At 44.5% G+C, this 22051-nt stretch overlaps 1 protein-coding gene across 1 annotated transcript; it reads left to right on the forward strand.

The window, feature by feature from the left end:
- The first annotated feature begins 2135 nt into the window (after positions 1 to 2135).
- Positions 2136 to 3732, forward strand: LOC139830290 (uncharacterized). The gene is made up of 2 exons (XM_071818298.1): positions 2136 to 2423; positions 3631 to 3732. Exons 1-2 carry the CDS (start codon positions 2136 to 2138, stop codon positions 3730 to 3732), a joined length of 390 nt encoding a protein of 129 aa, XP_071674399.1.
- The last annotated feature ends 18319 nt before the right edge of the window (positions 3733 to 22051 follow it).

Below are 22051 nucleotides of genomic sequence, written 5' to 3' on the forward strand. Positions count from 1 at the left end.
AAGATCGTGCTCCCAAAAAGAAGAGAATCGCCCGCAGACCCACTCTGTTGGGCACCGACCGCTAACCCGCCAAGCACGGGCGCTTAACCTGGTTCGCCAATGAGGGCCCTTTTACGGAATATCGAGGGTTCGGCCGTAGGGGAGGCGAACCCTGCTCAAAGACTACCTCAAAGCTACACCATATTGATCTGGTTCTGCTGCAAGAAACTATCAAACATGATTTCACGGACGCCGAGCTTGCCGGCCTTGAAATTGGCGAGAAGTTTTTCTCGGACACGGCTCCCGGCGAATGGCCATTCGGGAGGCATGCTCCCGGGAGTTAGGGACGGTATGTTTGAGGTGGGGAGAATGGACAGGGTCAATTCTTTCTCGGCCTTTCTATCCTTCATCGGGCTACCAAGAAGAAGATTGAGGTCATCGGTATCTATGGTCCTGCGGACCATGCTCGCTCCAGGGGGTTCCTGGCCGAGATTACGGACAAGATCGCCAACCGTGACCTTCCGATCCTCATGGGAGGGGACTTCAACCTTATCGTAGCGGCTGAAGACAAGAATAACGACAATCTCAACTGGACCCTCATGGATCTTTTCAACAACAGCATTGCCACTTGGGCTCTTAGGGAAATTCCGCGCACGGGGCGCGTTTTACATGGTCTAACCATCGGCTGAATCCTGTTCGCTCCGCCCTTGATAGAGTTTTTGTGTCCGCATCCTTCGAGGCCATTTTCCCTCTTTGCTCGCTCGCTGAAACCAGCACTGGGGTCCGATCACACGCCGCCGGTCTTTGATACCGGGGAGGGCTTCCCCATTCGTTCCAACCGTTTCTTCTTCGAGACTAGCTGGTTCGAGCGACCCGACTTTGTCCCGTCGTTGCTTCTAACCCGGGACAGGTTGCTGTCCAAAGTTGGTGGCCGTGACATCATAGACTGGTGGTCCTTCATGTCGACGGGAATAAGACAATACTTGAGGGGCTGGAACCAGAACCTTGGTAGGGATTCCAAGGCCACAAAGCTGGCCCTCTTGACGCATTGCCCACTCGACGTCTGGCGGACTCTTCGGGCCTTGACGAAGACGCCCGGGCATCTAGGTATCACCTGGAAGAACAGCTCCCGCACATTTATAAGATGGAAGAGGAGCACCGGAGGCACGGGGCAGTAGTGAAGTGGGCGGCTGCAGGGAGACGCGAACACGCATACTTTCACGCGATCGCCAACGGCGAAGGAGGAAATGTAATATATCTGCTACGATCTCGGATAGCGGGACAATCACCGACCCGAAGCTCATCCAACAAAGCACGTTTATGACTTCTACAGGAACATCCAGGTCTCGTCCGCTCCAAGGGTTTCTTGATTGGCGCCAGATAACTGGTATAGGTACAAGAGTGTCTCAGAGGAAGAGAACGTGAACTTGACCTATACCTTCTCCGAGACCGAGCTCGAAGCCATCGTGAAAGATATGAAGACGGACACCGCCCGGGCCGGACGGCTTTCCGGTTGTTTTCTTCAAGAAATTCTCGGCCGCAGGTCAAACTTGGGGTTCTTCACATTCTCAACGACTTTGTGCTGGGGCGCATTGACATTTCTAGGCTGAACTTCGGAATTCTATCTCTTATTCCAAAAGTGCCGGGAGCAGACCAAATCACGCAATACAGACCGATTGCCTTGATCAACGTGATTTTTAAGATAGTCTCCAAAGCATATGCTGCTAGGTTGGATCCGATTGCTCATAGGATTCTTTCCCCAATCAAATCGCCTTTATAAAAGGAAGAAACATCCTTGATGGTCCGCTGGCTCTGCTAGAAATCATTCATGATCCGAGGAGGAGAAAGCACAATGGGGTGCTTCTAAAACTTGACTTCGAAAAGGCATACGACAGAGTGAATCGGGACTTCTGGGGAAGTACTGCGCCGCAAAGGTTTTGACGAAGGCTACATCCATAGGATTTCTCAGCTTGTCTCGGGGGACAAACTGCTATCTCGATCAACGGTGAAGTGGGGCCGTTTTCAGGAATAAGAGAGGGGTTCGACAGGGAGATCCCCTCTCACCGCTGCTGTTCAACTTCATTGGCGAGGCCTTGTCGGGTATCCTCACTGCGGCTGCCAAGGCCGGACATATTCACGGCCTGGCTTCGCACCTTATGCCCGGGGGCGTCTCCCATCTTCAATACGCAGACGATACGCTCATCCTCATCCAGGGTTCCGATGAGGACATTGCCAATCTCAAGTTTCTTCTGATGTGTTTTGAGGATATGTCTGGGCTCAAGATAAACTACCACAAGAGTGAGGTGTTTGTGATGGGTCAGAGGTTTGAGGAGCGAATGGATATCGCTAACAAGCTAAACTGCAAGCTAGGCACCTTCCCCTTCATTTACCTGGGCCTCCCGATCTCGGACAGGAAACTTACCCTGGAACAGTGGCTCTTTTTGGTGAGGAAACTCGCTACCAAAATCGAACCTTGGCTGGGAAGGTTGATGTCGTCAGGGGGACGACTCATCCTCTCCAATGCGTGCCTAGATAATCTACCAATTTATGCCATGGGTTTGTTCCTCCTTCATGACGGGATTCATGCGAGGTTTGACTCGCACCGCTCTAAGTTTTTTTGGGAAGGCGCGGGACCAAAAAGGAAGTACCATCTTGTGAACTGGCCAACTGTGTGCAGACCTAAGGAAGTGGGAGGTCTTGGGTTGCTCAATACCAAAAAGATGAATTTGGCGCCGCTTCGAAATGGATTTGGAGGCTATATCAGGATGAAGACACGATTTGGGCCCGTATCCTTCGTGCTAAGTATGCGACGCCTCGACCTGTTTGCGGGCTCAGGTCAGGGCGGGTCACCTTTCTGGAAAAGCCTTCACAAGATCAAGCATCTGTTTAAGGCTGGCGCAAAGCACAAGGTGCGGAACGGCACTAGAACCAGTTTCTGGAAGGACTGGTGGTGGGGGAGGGGCCCCCTCCTAGAAGCCTTTCCTCTGCTGTATGCCATTTGTGACAACCAAGAGATTACGGTTGCTGACGCGTTTCTCCAAGACTCTCTACAAGTTCGCTTCCGCCGTTCTCTTGATCCAGAGGGCCTGCGTCAATGGGTCGAGCTACAACATACCTTAGTGGCAGTTAATCTCACCGAGGGTCAAGACCAGATTTCACGGCACTGAACAGTCCGGATCCTACTCTGTGAAGTCCATGTACTCGATGCTTTCGCGAGGAACGTCCATTGCCCACTTCAAAGACATGTGGGAAGCCCCGGTCCCGCTCAAAATCAAAATCTTCTCCTGGCAGCTAGCGCTAGATAAGCTACCTTCGGGACTACAGATTCATGCTCGCCACGGCCCCTCCAATGGACTCTGCCCTTTGTGCGGGGCGCCTGAGGACGCTAGCCATATCTTCTTCTCCTGCTCATTGGCGATCTTTGCGTGGTCCGTCTCGCGCCAGATGCTCGGGTGCAACTGGTGCCCCACCAATTTTGCCCAATTCCACGACATCCTGTCTAGCTTCTCGGGTTACCCCAGAAAATTACTGTGGATTCTGTTCCTTGCCCAATCTTGGGCTTTGTGGAATGTGCGCAATAAACTTGCCATTGAAAAGAAAACTATTGCTAACCCAGCTGACATTATTTTCAAAATCATCATTTTTTTGCAGCTGTGGAGCCTAAGATGCAAGCCAAGAGAAAAGGAGGGCTTAAGCTGGATAGCACGCGAGCTAAGGGAGCTGTACGCGGCGCTCAAGCCAACGCCGTCGTGAAGGAGTAGGCCGACCACGGAACGGGTACCTGGACGGCCAAGACGGCAGGGAACCTCCCTGGTTTTTGTGTTGCTTGTTTAGTTGTGTTCGTTGGAACCTTTTCATTGGTGCTCTGTTATGTGTGGCCAAGCTGTAATGCCCAGCTGTTGTATCTGAATTGTTACCTTCGTGGCTTTATTAATTTAAAGTCGGGCAAGCTATTGCCTATTATCTAAAAAAACAGCCAGTACATCGCCTCGAAAAGAGGATACCATGTTTCCAACATACATTTGCTAACCCACCTCCACCCTGCTAGAGAGACTACTATGGACCTAGCCGTCTCATCTGCCAGGTCACCAAACTTCTCATCTCTCATGAATTTCGCCCCTCTTGATAGACTCGCCTTGATACTGATCTGACTGGTGACCACCCGGGCGCACCATCGACCATATTACTTCAAAGGTGTTAGAATAGAAAGCTCTCGACCCCACTTTCAAGATTTCATTGATTGAGATGATATTTTTTTGTAACGTTAACACACGTGTCATGAGCTGGTTCAACCGACATGACACTTTTTAAATTCCCATAACACGTCTTCATTGGTTTATATCATCATTTCCATGTCGTGTAAGCGAGTGGCACTGCGGCTCGAGAAAAGTTGTGACCTAGATCCACCAAGAGTACTTATCTACCTTGAATTGTGCCCTTCTTTCATTGACTCGCCGAGTGGTGTCTTTATTTCAAAACGAATACCAAGCTCTCGACCCCATATTCAGGGTTTCATTGACAATCGGGCGTTAAAGTTTTTTGTAACGTGAACATACGTGTCATGAGCTGGTTCAACCAACATGACACTTTTTATTCCTATGACATGTTTCCATTAGTTTCTATCATCGTTTTCGTGTCGTGTAAGCAAGTGGCACTGCGGCTAAAGAAAAGTTGTGACCTAGATCCACCAAGAGTACTTATCTACCTTGAATTATGCTCGCTATAAGATATGCTTTATGGTAAATCCTCATAAATTAATAAAACAGGGTTTTCCTGTTCTATAGAGGTATAACCCAAATAAAGGGATCATTGGTAAATCGCTATAAATCGATATAAAATATGGATATAACATCATATATGTTGCAAATATGTTGGAATATGTGTCAATAAAGTATAAAGTTCATGTATGCATTTTACATGCATCAGTTACTCACATACATATGCTAACCCACCTCCACCCTATTACAGAGACTATATGGTGACCCGACATACCATTGCATGGTGTAGTATGCAAGTCTGACATAATACCAATGAAACACCGTTCCACTAGTATTACATCGCTCATAGTGGTACAACAGAAACATATGCAGGTCCAAGGAAGGCCTATTGAATTACAACTCTGACTCTTTACAAAAGATCAACATAGCCTCCTACTTTAAAATGAGGTAAAACTTACAAATAAACCCCATAAGAACGACTTGTAATCTAATCTTATCACGAACTCTATTTATAGAGTATTTGACTACTTATAGAGGCTATGACTGGATTCTAACTAAATAGGAGCTAGGTGTAGGAATCTGGTTCCCTTCTACTTCTAGTCTAAGTTTACTCCTTGTTGGATATGGTATTTGACTCTGCTGACAGGGTCCTGTCCCTTGAAGTAGTTGTTGACTCCTCGGCCTTCTAGTTGCACTGTAGATCCTCCGTCGATGCTTCCATATCTAAGCAAGGATTTAAGGTGGGATGAGTACTAGCGTACTCAACAAGTTCATTATAGGAAAGAGATGTTTAATGCACTAGCTACAACCATGGACCAGAAAGTCCAAGGCTATGCATGTTTTTGTAATCATTTCTTCAAAAGGTTGCTTTTATTCTGAAGAATTGTGTCCGTCAGCCTTTGATACGTCTCCAACGTATCGATAATTTCTTATGTTCCATGCTACTTTATTGATGATACACACATGTTTTATACATACTTTATGTCATATTTATGCATTTTCTGGCACTAACCTATTAACGAGATGCCGAAGAGCTAGTTGCTGTTTTCTGCTGTTTTTGGTTTCAGAAATCCTAGTAAGGAAATATTCTTGGAATTGGACGAAATCAACGCCCAGGATCTTATTTTTCCACGAAGCTTCCAGAAGTCCGGAGAAGATACGAAGTGGGGCGACGAGGCGCCCACACAACAGGGCGGCGCGACCCAGGTGCTGGCCGCGCGGCCCTAGCGTGTGGGGCCCTCGTGTCACCCCTAAACCTACCTCTTCGCCTATAAGAAGCCTTCGTCGATAATAGTTCCAGTACCGAGAGCCACGATACGGAAAACCTTCCAGAGACGCCGCCGCCGCCAATCCCATCTCGGGGGATTCAGGAGATCGCCTCCGGCACCCTGCCGGAGAGGGGAATCATCTCCCGGAGGACTCTTCACTGGACTCTTCACTGCCATGATCGCCTCCGGAGTGATGAGTGAGTAGTTCACCCCTGGACTATGGGTCCATAGCAGTAGCTAGATGGTCGTCTTCTCCTAATTGTGCTATCATTGTTGGATCTTGTGAGCTGCCTAACATGATCAAGATCATCTATTTGTAATGCTACATGTTGCGTTTGTTGGGATCCGATGAATAATGAATGCTATGTTATATTGATTATCAATCTATCATCTATGTGTTGTTTATGATCTTGCATGCTCTCCGTTATTAGTAGAGGCTCTGGCCAAGTCGTTACTTGTAACTCCAAGAGGGAGTATTTATGCTCGATAGTGGGTTCATGCCTCCATTAAATGCAGGACGATGTGAAAGTTCTAAGGTTGTGGATGTGCTGTTGCCACTAGGGATAAAACATCAATGCTATGTCCAAGGATGTATTTGTTGATTACATTACGCACCATACTTAATGCAATTGTCTGTTGTTTGCAACTTAATGCTGGAAGGGGTTCGGATGATAACCTGAAGGTGGACTTTTTAGGCATAGATGCATGCTGGATAGCGGTCTATGTACTTTATCGTAATGCCCAATTGAATCTCACACTACTCATCATAACGTGTATGTGCATGGTCATGCCCTCTTTATTTGTCAATTGCCCAACTGTAATTTGTTCACCCAACATGCTATTTATCTTATGGGAGAGACACCACTAGTGAACTGTGGACCCCGGTTCATTCTTTTACATCGAATACAATCTACTGCAATACTTGTTCTACTGTTTTCTGCAAACATCATCATCCACACTATACATCTAATCCTTTGTTCTGACAAGCGGTGAGATTGACAACCTCACTGTTAAGTTGGGGCAAAGTATTTTGGTTGTGTTGTGCAGGTTCCACGTTGGCGCCGGAATCCCTGGTGTTGCGCCGCACTACACTTTGCCGCCATCAACCTTCAACGTGCTTCTTGACTCCTACTGGTTCGATAACCTTGGTTTCTTACTGAGGGAAAAGCTTTCCGCTGTACGCATCGCACCTTCCTCTTGGGGTTCCCAACGGGCGTGTGCTTTACGCGTCATCAGCCTTCACCGGTTTACTAGAACTTCACGGAGTTCCTTTTCAGTAGCGTTCGCAGTTCCATAACCCCGAAGAGGGAGTGACATGTCACGATTCATTACACTCTGCAGAGGTGTGTTGCTTTACCCATAAGAGATCTTATCCTTGTTGCCAACCGAGTTGCAGGCTCGTCCACACTTCCTTGGTGTGAGGCCAGGTGTAAGGTCCTAGTCAAATTGTATTCCTTCGCGACCTCGCACACCCACCCTTTGTTGCAATTCCAACCTTGGGTCCTCACCGGTCAGTGTACCCCTATGGATACCTTCCGACCTCGACAACAACCAGGTTCTCGACCTGATTCCTTCGCCGGCCGTTGCAACCCCTCATAGACCGCATTATCGTGGGGACTTAGGGCTCCCCAACCACTCCGCTTGTCCCTCGGGATTCAAGTGACTATGGTAAGCGCATTCTTTGATGTACGAGAGGAAGAAAATACACTTGACTACTCCGTCCCACTCCAGATCTTATGGTTAACACGGGTTTTACGACACAAGAATCACTGGATGACATTTGTTGTTAATCCTAGATGGATACAAACCCATTTGCAATGGAACCTCCAACATACTCATACCATGGTTCCATTGCCCAACACATAGTCATATTCATAGTTATGAAATTAGCATTTTGCTTTTCATGCAAGAGTGATAAGTATAGTACTTTGCAAGTAATTTGGTAAAAATACTCAAATTGACATGAGCAAGTGATGAACTTGCCTTTCTTGACTGCAAGATTATGCAGGCAAGGCCTTCGATACGTAATAACTCCAAATTCTGAAATAGCATCATCGTCCGGTAAGGACGATGTTTAAAAGATTAGCAAGGATGCAATAATGCATAATTATGAGGTGCAAATCGCTCTAAGTGTGTCCTAACCCTATTGATTTAGGATTAGTGAGTTGGTGTGATTGGTTTAGGATGTGTTACACTTTTAGAGTGATTCCGCAAACAAGGTTCTTATTAGGGTTTGGTTGTCTTAGTATCATAAACAAGTGGCATAAGCATAGTAATCAATTTAGCACACAAGGAAAAGTAGTTGGCATAACCTTAACATGTAAAGAACAATTATTGGTCTAGGTACTATATGATATTGTTAATGGTTACTTACCATATACTTCAAAAGAATAACTTTTGAAGAACATGTTCTTTAATGAAAAACAAGTATGATAATTAGGTTGATGGGGTTCTATGGTTTACTAGGGTTCCAATTAGTTTCTAGAGTAGGGATTTGATGGATCTCAACAAAGTTGGATTCATCAGTATCTAGAGCTTATATGGTTTTAGTGAAGCACATCTTAAGCAAATCATTATACATGGTTACTATTATGGTTGGTATATCTTACTAGTGGTAGATAGCTAGGGTTTATAGGTACTAGTAGGCAAAGTTGATGATGACTCTTTATTTACTTCAAAAGAATAACTTTTGAAGAACATACTGATACGTCTCCGACGTATCGATAATTTCTTATGTTCCATGCCACATTATTGATGATATCTACATGTTTTATGCATACTTTATGTCATATTTATGCGTTTTCCGGAACTAACCTATTGACGAGATGCCGAAGAGATTCTTTGTTTCTGCTTGTTTTTGGTTTCAGAAATTCTAGTAAGGAAATATTCTCGGAATCGGACGAAATCAACGCCCAGCATCTTAGAATCCCCGGAAGCATCCAGAACACCCGAGAGAGGCCAGAGGGGGGCCACAGGCCCACCAGATGGTAGGCCGGCGCGGCCTGGGGGTGGCCCGCGCCCCCCTAGCGTGTCGTCGCCTCGTTGACCTTCTGACGCCGCCTCTTCGCCTATAAGAAACCCCCAGTACCGAGAGCCACGATACGGAAAACCTTCCAGAGACGCCGCCGCCACCAATCCCATCTCGGGGGATTCAGGAGATCGCCTCCGGCACCCTGCCGGAGAGGGGATTCATCTCCCGGAGGACTCTACACCGCCATGGTCGCCTCCGGAGTGATGAGTGAGTAGTCTACCCCTGGACTATGGGTCCATAGCAGTAGCTAGATGGTTGTCTTCTCCTCATTATGCTTCATTGTCGGATTTTGTGAGCTGCCGAACATGATCAAGATCATCTATCTGTAATGCTATATGTTGTGTTTGTTGGGATCCGATGAATAGAGAATACCATGTTATGTTGATTATCAATTTATATCTATGTGTTGTTTATGATCTTGCATGCTCTCCGTTACTAGTAGATGCTCTGGCCAAGTTGATGCTTGTAACTCCAAGAGGGAGTATTTATGCTCGATAGTGGGTTCATGTCTCCGTGAATCTGGGGGAGTGACAAGAACCCCTAAGGTTATGGATGTGCTGTTGCCACTAGGGATAAAACATTGATGCTATGTTCGAGGATGTAGTTATTGATTACATTACGCGCAATACTTAATGCAATTGTCTGTTGTTAGCAACTTAATACTGGAGGGGGTTCGGATGAAAACCTGAAGGTGGACTTTTTAGGCATAGATGCATGCTGGATAGCGGTCTATGTACTTTGTCGTAATGCCCAATTAAATCTCACTATACTCATCATAATATGTATGTGCATGGTCATGCCCTCTTTATTTGTCAATTGCCCAACTGTAATTTGTTCACCCAACATGCTATTTATCTTATGGGAGAGACACCACTAGTGAACTGTGGACCCCGGTCCAATTCTTTACATCTGAAATACAATCTACTGCAATACTTGTTCTACTGTTCTCTGCAAACAATCATCATCCACACTATACATCTAATCCTTTGTTCTGACAAGCCGGTGAGATTGACAACCTCACTGTTTCGTTGGGGCAAAGTATCTTGGTTGTGTTGTGCAGGTTCCACGTTGGCGCCGGAATCCCTGGTGTTGCGCCGCACTACATCTCGCCGCCATCAACCTTCAACGTGCTTCTTGACTCCTACTGGTTCGATAAACCTTGGTTTCTAACTGAGGGAAACTCACTGCTGTACGCATCACACCTTCCACTTGGGGTTCCCAACGGTCGCGTGCTGTACGCGTGTCACATACTTCTTAAGTAATAAGAAGTATCTCAATTAGAGTTGAGGTTGTCTAGGGTTTACTATTGGATCCAGTAGTAAGGAATATTTGGCTCCTAGATATGATGGTTCATAAGTATCTAACACTAGTAGGGTTTAGTGGAATATGGTTAGGTAATGCACAATATTTGGCATAGTTGCTTTTGGAGTTCATCATAGTGGTGCGATGCTAAATAGGGATGATTAAGGATAATAGCTTTGGTAATAGGAACTAGGGTTTACACTTGCTTGATCCTATTTGATCATTTAGGTTTGATGGGTATGCATACATAGAATGCTGAATTTTTAGTGGTAGGGTTCCTATATTCTATGTGAATATGAATAAGCACTAAGTTGCTCATTATGAACCTATGAATGAAAACATAATATCATGATCACATGTTTAACCTAGGGTTTAGGTTGAGAAATAAATTAAGGTTCACAAGAAATAGTGGAGCTAGGGTTCCTGATTGAATTAGGGTTTTAGGTTTCCACATGGAATTATGAGGTTATAACTTTTATTTTTAATACATCTAGGGTTTCATATTTGTGATACAAATCTTAAAGTAAGAAGTTGATTATGGAGTTGAAGTTGTTAATAACTTTAAATTAAGAATAATATTGGATTTGACATTTTATTATTCTTAAAGAATTAATAATTAAGATAATTATTAATCAGGGTTTTAAATTCCAATAATAAGGATTTAATAAGTTAGCAAATAAAGAAAATTATTTTTAATGTTTTCTTTATTTACTTACCTTTTTTTATTTTGGAAACTTTTCTTTATTTCTGAATTTTAATTGCATTAAGGATTAAAAGAAAAGACTTAATTAAATAGGGTTAAATAATTAAATTTTTTATTTAAAATAAAATTTTCATTTATATTTTTATTGGATAGAATTTAATTTTATAAGAATTTTGATATCTTATTTTCATTTTTCTAATTTAAGATGAATTTTCTAAATTCATTTAAAGTTTTAGCAATTATGTGATTTAAATTAAAACAGAAAATAACTAAAGTTACTCAGCTAGTCTACCCACACAATCACTGACTGGTGGGGCTATGTCCACGTTGGCTGCCACGTGGTGCCGAGGTGGCAACCATGTGCCTCACCGGCGGCCAGTCAAGGACGGCGTCGGCATTGGAGGGTTCCCGCGGGGTTGTGCGTGTGCTCAATCGAAAGATGACAGCGAGGTGAACCTACTGGTGGTGGCGTCGCTCCCTAATGGTCACCGGAGCGTGCTCGCCGGTGAGGTGCTGCGGCGGCGGAAACAAAGACACGGTGCGGCGGCTCTACGGGATGCAATCGAGCAAGGCATGCATGCTAGGGAACTCAGGAGCTCACTGATGCGCGTGGTTGACGTGTTGTCTTTCCGTTCGACACGCGTCCGTTGGGAACCCCGAGAGGAAGGTGTGATGTGCACAGCGGCAAGTTTCCCTCAGTAAGAAACGAAGGTTTATCGAACCAGTAGGAGTCAAGAAGCACGTGAAGGTTGCTGGCAGCGAGATGTAGTGCGGCGCAACACCAGGGATTCCGGCGCCAACGTGGAACCTACACAACACAAACCAAGTACTTTGCCCCAACGAAACAGCGAGGTTGTCAATCTCACCGGCTTGCTGTAACAAAGGATTAGATGTATAGTGTGGAAGATGATTGTTTGCAGAAAACAGTATAACAATTGTAGTAGATTGTATTTCAGTATAGAGAATTGGACCGGGGTCCACAGTTCACTACAGGTGTCTCTCCCATAAGATAAATAGCATGTTGGGTGAACAAATTACAGTTGGGCAATTGACAAATAGAGAGGGCATGACCATGCACATACATATTATGATGAGTATTGTGAGATTTAATTGGGCATTACGACAAAGTACATAGACCGCTATCCAGCATGCATCTATGCCTAAAATGAAGGAGATATGCCCTAGAGGCAATAATAAAGTGGTTATTATTTATATCTTTATGTTTATGATAAATGTTTATATATCATGCTATAATTGTATTAACCGAAACATTAGTACATGTGTGATATGTAGACAACAAGAAGTCCCTAGTATGCCTCTTAAACTATCTTGTTGATTAATGGATGATTAGTTTCATAATCATGAACATTGGATGTTATTAATAACAAGGTTATATCATTATATGAATGATATAATGGACACACCCAATTAAGCGTAGCATAAGATCTCGTCATTAAGTTATTTGCTATAAGCTTTCGATACATAGTTACCTAGTCCTTATGACCATGAGATCATGTAAATCACTTATACCGGAAAGGTACTTTGATTACACCAAACGCCACTGCGTAAATGGGTGGTTATAAAGGTGGGATTAAGTATCCGGAAAGTATGAGTTGAGGCATATGGATCAACAGTGGGATTTGTCCATCCCGATGACGGATAGATATACTCTGGGCCCTCTCGGTGGAATGTCGTCTAATGTCTTGCAAGCATATGAATAAGTTCATAAGAGACCACATATCACGATACGAGTAAAGAGTACTTGTCAGGAGACGAGGTTGAACAAGGTATAGAGTGATACCGAAGATCAAACATCGGACAAGTAAAATATCGCGTGACAAAGGGAATTGGTATTGTATGTGAATGGTTCATTCGATCACTAAAGTCATCGTTGAATATGTGGGAGCCATTATGGATCTCTAGATCCCGCTATTGGTTATTGGCCGGAGTGAGTACTCAACCATGTCCGCATAGTTCGCGAACCGTAGGGTGACACACTTAAAGTTGGATGTTGAAATGGTAGAACTTGAATATGGAATGGAGTTCGAATATTTGTTCGGAGTCCCGGATGAGATCCCGGACATCACGAGGAGTTCCGGAATGGTCCGGAGAATAAGATTCATATATAGGATGTCATTTTATGTGAATTAAAATGACGCGGAAGGTTCTATGGAAGGTTCTAGAAAAGTCCGGAAGAAACCACCAAGGAAGGTGGAGTCCCGGAGGGACTCCACCTCCATGGCTGGCCAACCCTAGTGGGGGAGGAGTCCCAAGTGGACTCCCCCTATGGGGGCCGGCCACCCCCCCATATGGAAGGTGGAACTCCCACCTCTAGTGGGAGTCCTAGCTTGGGTAGGTTTCCCCATCATATGGAAGGTTTTGGGTTCGGGTCTTATTCGGAGACTTGTAGTCAAACCCTTGGGGCTTCCACCTATATAATGAGGGACAAGGGGAGGGGGCCGGCCACCTCAAGAACCACCAAGGTGGCCGCACCCCTTAGTGGCCGGCGCCCCCCTCTCCCCAAACCCTAGCCGCCCCGCTCCTCCACTTCCCGCACGCTTAGCGAAGCTCCGCCGGACTTCTCCACCACCACCGACACCACGCCGTCGTGCTGTCGGATTCAAGAGGAGCTACTACTTCCGCTGCCCGCTGGAACGGGGAGGTGGACGTCGTCTTCATCAACAACCGAACGTGTGACCGAGTACGGAGGTGCTGCCCGTTCGTGGCGCCGGAGGGATCGTGATCAAGATCTTCTACGCGCTTTTGCAAGCGCCAAGTGAACGTCTACCGCAGCAACAAGAGCCTCCTCTTGTAGGCTTTGGAATCTCTTCAAGGGTGAGACTCGATAAACCCCTCGTTGCTACCGTCTTCTAGATTGCATCTTGGCTTGGATTGCGTGTTCGCGGTAGGAAATTTTTTGTTTTCTATGCAACGTTATCCTACAGTGGTATCAGAGCCGTGTCTATGCATAGATGGTTGCACGAGTAGAACACAATGGTTTTGTGGGCGTTGATGCTCTTGTTATCTTTAGTTTGAGTACTTTGCATCTTTGTGGCATAGTGGGATGAAGCGGCTCGGACTAACTTTACATGACCGCGTTCATGAGACTTGTTCCTCGTTCGACATGCAACTTGTATTGCATAAGAGGCTTTGCGGGTGTCTGTCTCTCCTACTATAGTGAAGATTCAATTTACTCTTCTATTGAAAACATTAGTATCAACGTTGTGGTTCATGTTCGTAGGTAGATTAGATCTCTCTCGAAAACCCTAAACCACGTAAAATATGCAAACCAAATTAGAGACGTCTAACTTGTTTTTGCAGGGTTTGGTGATGTGATATGGCCATAATGTGATGATGAATATGTATGAGATGATCATTATTGTATTGTGGCAACCGGCAGGAGCCTTATGGTTGTCTTTAAATTTCATGTTGAGTAGTATTTCAAAGTAGTTGTAATAGTTGCTACATGGAGGACAATCATGAATACGGCGCCATTGACCTTGACGCTACGCCGACGATGATGGAGATCATGCCCGAAGATGATGGAGATCATGTCCGTGATTTGGAGATGAAGATCAAAGGCGCAAAGACAAAAGGGCCATATCATATCACATATGAACTGCATGTGATGTTAATCCTTTTATGCATCTTATTTTGCTTAGATCGCGACGGTAGAATTATAAGATGATCCCTCACTAAAATCTCAAGATAATAAAGTGTTCATCCTTAGTAGCACCGTTACCAAGTCTTGTCGGTTCGAAGCATCTCGTGATGATCGGGTGTGATAGAATCAACAAGTACATACAACGGGTGCAAGACAGTTTTGCACATGCGGATACTAAGGTGGCCTTGACGAGCCTAGCATGTACAGACATGGTCTCGGAACACGTGATACCGAAAGGTAGAGCATCAATCATATGGTTGATATGATGAACACTTTGAGTGTTCGCCATTGAAATCACACCTTGTCTCGTGATGATCGGACTTAGGTGCGGTGGATTTGGTTCGTGTGATCACTAAGACAATGCGAGGGATATTGTTTTGAGTGGGAGTTCACCTAGATTTTTTATTATGTTGAATTAAAATTTGAACTCAATTTGTCATAAACTTAGTCTAAACTTTTGCAAATATATGTTGTAGAGATGGCGTCCCCAATCAATTTTAACCAGTTCCTAGAGAAAGAAAAACTTAAGAGCAACGGTAGCAACTTCACCGACTGGTTCCGTCATGTGAGGATCTTCCTCTCTGGCGGAAATCTGCAATATGTGCTTGATGCACCGCTAGGTGACCCTCCTGCAGAAATTGAAACCGATGAAGTAAAAGCTGTTTACGAGACTCGGAAAATTAGGTACTCTCAAGTTCAGTGTGCCATTCTGTGTAGTCTGGAATCCGATCTTCAAAAACGTTTTGAGCACCACGATCCTCATGAGTTGATGAAAGAGCTGAAGGCTATTTTTGAGACTCATGCGGCCGTGGAGTGCTATGAAGCATCGAAACAATTCTTCAGCTGCATGATGGAAGAAGGCAGCTCCGTTAGTGAGCACATGCTCGCCATGACCGAGCATGCGAAGAAACTCAGTGACTTGGGAATAGTGATTCCTAACAGACTGGGGATTAATCGTGTCCTTCAATCACTGCCACCAAGTTACAAGAACTTTGTGATGAACTACAATATGCGTAACATGAACAAGGAGTTACTGAACTCTTTGGCATGCTAAAAGCTGCTGAGATTGAGATCAAGAAAGAGCACCAAGTGTTGATGGTCAACAAGACCACCGAGTTCAAGAAACATGGCAAGTCTAAGGGAAAATTCAAGAAGGGTGGCAAGAAAGCCGCCACGCCTCTGTGAAACCTAAGAACGGCCCTAAGCACGATCTTGAGTGCTATTACTGCAAGGAGAAGGGACACTGGAAGCGTAATTGCTCCAAGTATCTGGCTAATCTGAAGAGCGGCCTTGTCAAGAAGAAGAAAGAAGGTATATCTGATATACATGTTTTAGATGTTTATCTCACTGGTTCTCGTTCTAGTACCTGGGTATTTGATACTGGTTCGGTTGCTCATATTTGTAACTCGAAACAAGAACTAAAGAATAAACGACAACTGCTGAAAGATGAAGTGACGATGCGCGTTGGAAACGGATCCAAGGTCAATGTGATCGCAGTCGGCACACTTCCTCTACATCTACCTTCGGGATTAGTTTTAAGCCTAAATAATTGTTATTATGTACCTGCGTTGAGCATGAACATTATATCTGGATCTTGTTTAATGCAAGACGGTTATTCATTCAAGTCTGGGAATAATGGTTGTTCTATTTTTATGAATAATATCTTTTATGGTCGAGCACCACAAAAGAATGGCTTATTTCTGTTAGATCTCGATAGTAGTGATACGCATATACATAACGTTGATGCTAAGCGAATTAAATTGAATGATAATTCTACTTATATGTGGCACTGTCGTCTTGGTCATATTGGAGTGAAACGCATGAAGAAACTCCATACTGATGGATTACTTGAATCACTTGACTTTGAGTCACTTGATAGATGCGAAGCATGTCTAATGGGTAAAATGACTAAGACTCCATTTTCTGGTATGATGGAGAGAGCTACTGACTTATTGGAAATCATACATACCGATGTGTGCGGACCAATGAGCGTAGCATCACGCGGTGGTTATCGTTATGTTCTAACCTTCACAGATGATCTGAGTAGATATGGGTATATCTATTTCATGAAACATAAATCCGAAACTTTCGAGAAGTTTAAGGAATTTCAAAGTGAAGTAGAAAATCAACGTAACAAGAAGATTAAATTTCTACGATCTGATCGTGGAGGTGAATATCTGAGTTATGAGTTTGGCATGCATTTAAAGAAATGCGGAATACTTTCACAATTGACACCGCCGGGAACACCTCAACGAAACGGTGTGTCCGAACGTCGTAATCGATCTCTCTTAGATATGGTTCGTTCTATGATGTCTCTTGCGATTTGCCGTTATCATTTTGGAGTTATGCATTAGAGACAGCCGCATTCACTTTAAATAGAGCACCATCAAAATCCGTAGAAACGACACCGTATGAATTATGGTTTAATAAGAAACCTAAGCTGTCGTTCCTTAAAGCTTGGGGTTGCGAAGCCTATGTAAAGAAGTTACAACCGGACAAGCTAGAACCCAAAGCGGAGAAATGCGTCTTCATAGGATACCCTAAGGAAACTATAGGGTACACTTTCTATCACAGATCCGAAGGCAAAATCTTTGTTGCTAAGAACGGAACCTTTCTTGAGAAAGAATTTCTCACTAAAGAAGTGATTTGGAAGAAAAGTAGAACTCGATGAGATTGATGAATCTATACTCGTTGATCGAGTAGCGCGATGCGGAAGTTGTACTGTACCGCCTACACCGGCAACAGAGGAAGCTAATGATAATGATCATGAAACTTCGAACGAGGAAACTGCGAACCTCGCAGATCGACAAGGGAACGTGCCACTCTGATTGGTATGATCCTTGTCTAAATGTCATGATTGTGGATAACAATGATGAGGACCACTGCGACGTATGAAGAAGCGATGATGAGACCATATTCCAACAAAGGGCAACATTCCCTGAAATGCGAAATGGGATCCATGGATGATAACGAAGGCTTGCCTTTGGTAGACTTACCCGATAGCCGAAAGGTCATCGAGAATAAATGGATCTTCAAGAGAAAAACAGATGTTGATGGTAATATTACTGTCTATAAAGCTCGACTTGTCGCAAAGGGTTTCCGACAAATTCAAGGAGTTGACTACGATGAGACTTTCTCACCTGTAGCGAAGCTAAAGTCTGTGAGGATTTTGTTAGCAATAGCTGCATTTTTCGATTATGAGATTTGGCAGATGGATGTCAAAACGGCGTTCCTTAATGGAGACATTGAGGAAGAGTTGTATATGGTACAACCCAAAGGTTTTGTCGATCCTAAAAATGCTGACAAAGTATGCAAACTTCAGCGTTCAATCTATGGACTGAAGCAAGCATCAAGAAGTTGGAACCGACGCTTTGATAAGGTGATCAAAGACTTCGGGTTTATACAGTGTCATGGAGAGGCCTCGTATTTACAAGAAAGTGAGTGGGAGCTCTGTAGCATTCCTGATATTATATGTAGATGACATATTATTAATCGGGAATGATATAGAACTATTAAGCAGTGTTAAAGGTTATTTGAATAATAGTTTTTCAATGAAAGAGCTTGGTGAAGCATCGTATATATTAGGCATCAAGATTTATAGAGATAGATCAAGACGCCTAATATGACTATCACAGAGTACATATCTGGACAAGATTCTAAAGAAGTTTAGAATGGACGAAAGTAAGAAAGGGTTCTTACCTATGTTACCAGGCAAGGTCTTGAGTAAGACTCAAGGACCGGCTACGGCAGAAGAAAGAGAAAGGATGAGTAATATCCCCTATGCCTCGGCGATAGGATCTATCATGTATGCCATGCTATGTACTAGACCGGATATAGCACATGCTGTTAGTTTGACTAGCAGATATCAAAGTGATCCGGGAATGGAACAACTTTGGATAGCGGTCAAGAATATCTGAAGTACTTGAAAAGAACTAAGGATATGTTTCTTTGTTATGGAGGTGACCAAGAGCTCGTTGTAAACGGTTACACCGATGCAAGTTGGAACACCGATCCTGATTACTCTAAGTCACGGTGCACGGGTACGTGTTTATATTGAATGGTGCTGCGATGGTGGGCAAGCTCGAAGCAGTGCACGGTGGTGAAGTCTTCAACAGAATCAGAGTACATAGCAGCTTCTGAGGCTTCATCAGAAGCGGTATGGATGAAGAGGTTCATTGTAGAGCTCGGTGTGGTTCCTAGTGCATTGGACCCATTAATCATATACTGTGATAACATGGGTGCCATCGCCAATGCACAAGAGCCAAGGTCACACAAGAGGCTGAAGCATATCAAGCTGTGTTACCACTCGATTCGCGAGTACATCGAAGATGGAGAAGTAAAGATTTGCAAAGTACACACTGATCTGAATGTAGCAGATCCGTTGACTAAAGCTCTCCCTAGGGCAAAGCATGACCAACACCAGAATGCCATGGGTGTTAGGTATATTACAATGTAATCTAGATTATTGACTCTAGTGCAAGTGGGAGACTGAAGGAGATATGCCCTAGAGGCAATAATAAAGTGGTTATTATTTATATCTTTATGTTTATGATAAATGTTTATATATCATGCTATAATTGTATTAACCGAAACATTAGTACATGTGTGATATGTAGACAACAAGAAGTCCCTAGTATGTCTCTTAAACTATCTTGTTGATTAATGGATGATTAGTTTCATAATCATGAACATTGGATGTTATTAATAACAAGGTTATATCATTATATGAATGATATAATGGACACACCCAATTAAGCGTAGCATAAGATCTCGTCATTAAGTTATTTGCTATAAGCTTTCGATACATAGTTACCTAGTCCTTATGACCATGAGATCATGTAAATCACTTATACCGGAAAGGTACTTTGATTACACCAAACGCCACTGCGTAAATGGGTGGTTATAAAGGTGGGATTAAGTATCCGGAAAGTATGCGTTGAGGCATATGGATCAACAGTGGGATTTGTCCATCCCGATGACGGATAGATATACTCTGGGCCCTCTCGGTGGAATGTCGTCTAATGTCTTTCAAGCATATGAATAAGTTCATAAGAGACCACATACCACGATACGAGTAAAGAGTACTTGTCAGGAGACGAGGTTGAACAAGGTATAGAGTGATACCGAAGATCAAACCTCGGACAAGTAAAATATCGCGTGACAAAGGGAATTGGTATTGTATGTGAATGGTTCATTCGATCACTAAAGTCATCGTTGAATATGTGGGAGCCATTATGGATCTCCAGATCCCGCTATTGGTTATTGGTCGGAGTGAGTACTCAACCATGTCCGCATAGTTCGCGAACTGTAGGGTGACACACTTAAAGTTGGATGTTGAAATGGTAGAACTTGAATATGGAATGGAGTTCGAATATTTGTTCGGAGTCCCGGATGAGATCCCGGACATCACGAGGAGTTCCGGAATGGTCCGGAGAATAAGATTCATATATAGGATGTCATTTTATGTGAATTAAAATGACGCGGAAGGTTCTATGGAAGGTTCTAGAAGGTTCTAGAAAAGTCCGGAAGAAACCACCAAGGAAGGTGGAGTCGGCCACACCCCCATATGGAAGGTGGAACTCCCACCTCTAGTGGGAGTCCTAGCTTGGGTAGGTTTCCCCATCATATGGAAGGTTTTGGGTTCGGGTCTTATTCGGAGACTTGTAGTCCAACCCTTGGGGCTTCCACCTATATAATGAGGGACAAGGGGAGGGGGGCGGCCACCTCAAGAACCACCAAGGTGGCCGCACCCCTTAGTGGCCGGCGCCCCCCTCTCCCCAAACCCTAGCCGCCCCGCTCCTCCACTTCCCGCACGCTTAGCGAAGCTCCGCCGGACTTCTCCACCACCACCGACACCATGCCGTCGTGCTGTCGGATTCAAGAGGAGCTACTACTTCTGCTGCCCGCTGGAACAGGGAGGTGGACGTCGTCTTCATCAACAACCGAACGTGTGACCGAGTACGGAGGTGCTGCCCGTTCGTGGCGCCGGAGGGATCGTGATCAAGATCTTCTACGCGCTTTTGCAAGCGGCAAGTGAACGTCTACCGCAGCAACAAGAGCCTCCTCTTGTAGGCTTTGGAATCTCTTCAAGGGTGAGACTCGATAAACCCCTCGTTGCTACCGTCTTCTAGATTGCATCTTGGCTTGGATTGCGTGTTCGCGGTAGGAATTTTTTTGTTTTCTATGCAACGTTATCCTACATAAAAAGTCCACCTTCAGGTTATCATCCGAACCCCTTCCAGTATTAAGTTTCTAACAACAGACAATTGCATTAAGTATTGCGCGTAATGTAATCAATAACTACATCCTCGGACATAGCATCAATGTTTTATCCCTAGTGGCAACAGCACATCCATAACCTTAGAGGTTTCTGTCACTCCCCCAGATTCACGGAGACATGAACCCACTATCGAGCATAAATACCCCCTCTTGGAGTTACTAGCAAAAACTTGGCCAGAGCCTCTACTAATAACGGAAAGCATGCAAGATCATAAACAACACATAGACATAAATTGATAATCAACATAACATAGTATTCTCTATTCATCGGATCCCAACAAACACAACATATAGCATTACAGATAGATGATCTTGATCATGTTCGGCAGCTCACAAGACCCGACAATTAAGCACAATGAGGAGAAGACAACCATCTAGCTACTGCTATGGACCCATAGTCCAGGGGTAGACTACTCACTCATCACTCCGGAGGTGACCATGGCGGCGTAGAGTCCTCCGGGAGATGATTCCCCTCTCCGGCAGGGTGCCGAGGCGATCTCTGAATCCCCGAGATGGGATTGGCGGCGGCGGCGTCTCTGGAAGGTTTTCCGTATCGTGGCTCTCGGTACTGGGGGTTTCGCGACGAAGACTATTTGTAGGCGGAAGGGCAGGTCAGGGGGCCACACGAGGGGCCCAGGAGACAGGCCGGCGCGGCCAAGGGCTGGGCCACGCCGCCCTACCTCCTGGCCACCTCGTGGCCCCACTTCGTTGACTCTCCGGTCTTCTGGAAGCTTCGTGTGAAAATAGGCCCCTGGGCGTTGATTTCGTCCAATTCCGAGAATATTTCCTTACTAGGATTTCTGAAACAAAAAACAACAAAAACAAAGAATCGGCTCTTCGGCATCTTGTTAATAGGTTAGTTCCAGAAAATGCATAAATATGACATAAAGTATGCATAAAACATGTAGATATCATCAATAATGTGGCATGGAACATAAGAAATTATCGATACGTCGGAGACGTATCAGCATCCCCAAGCTTAGTTTCTGCTCGTCCCGAGCAGGTAAACGATAAAAAAGATAATTTCTGGAGTGACATGCCATCATAACCTTGATCATACTATTGTAAGCATATGTAATGAATGCAGCGATCAAAACAATGTAAATG

Source organism: Lolium perenne, chromosome 4 (genome assembly GCF_019359855.2).
Source record: "Lolium perenne isolate Kyuss_39 chromosome 4, Kyuss_2.0, whole genome shotgun sequence".
NCBI lineage: Eukaryota > Viridiplantae > Streptophyta > Magnoliopsida > Poales > Poaceae > Lolium > Lolium perenne.

Bases quoted from the DNA above. Each gene is read 5' to 3' on its own strand.
- LOC139830290 (XM_071818298.1), top strand. From the start codon at position 2,136: ATGCCCGGGGGCGTCTCCCATCTTCAATACGCAGACGATACGCTCATC. The intron at 2,424-3,630 runs GTGAGGAAACTC...ATTTTTTTGCAG, and splicing joins TGGAACAGTGGCTCTTTTTG to CTGTGGAGCCTAAGATGCAA.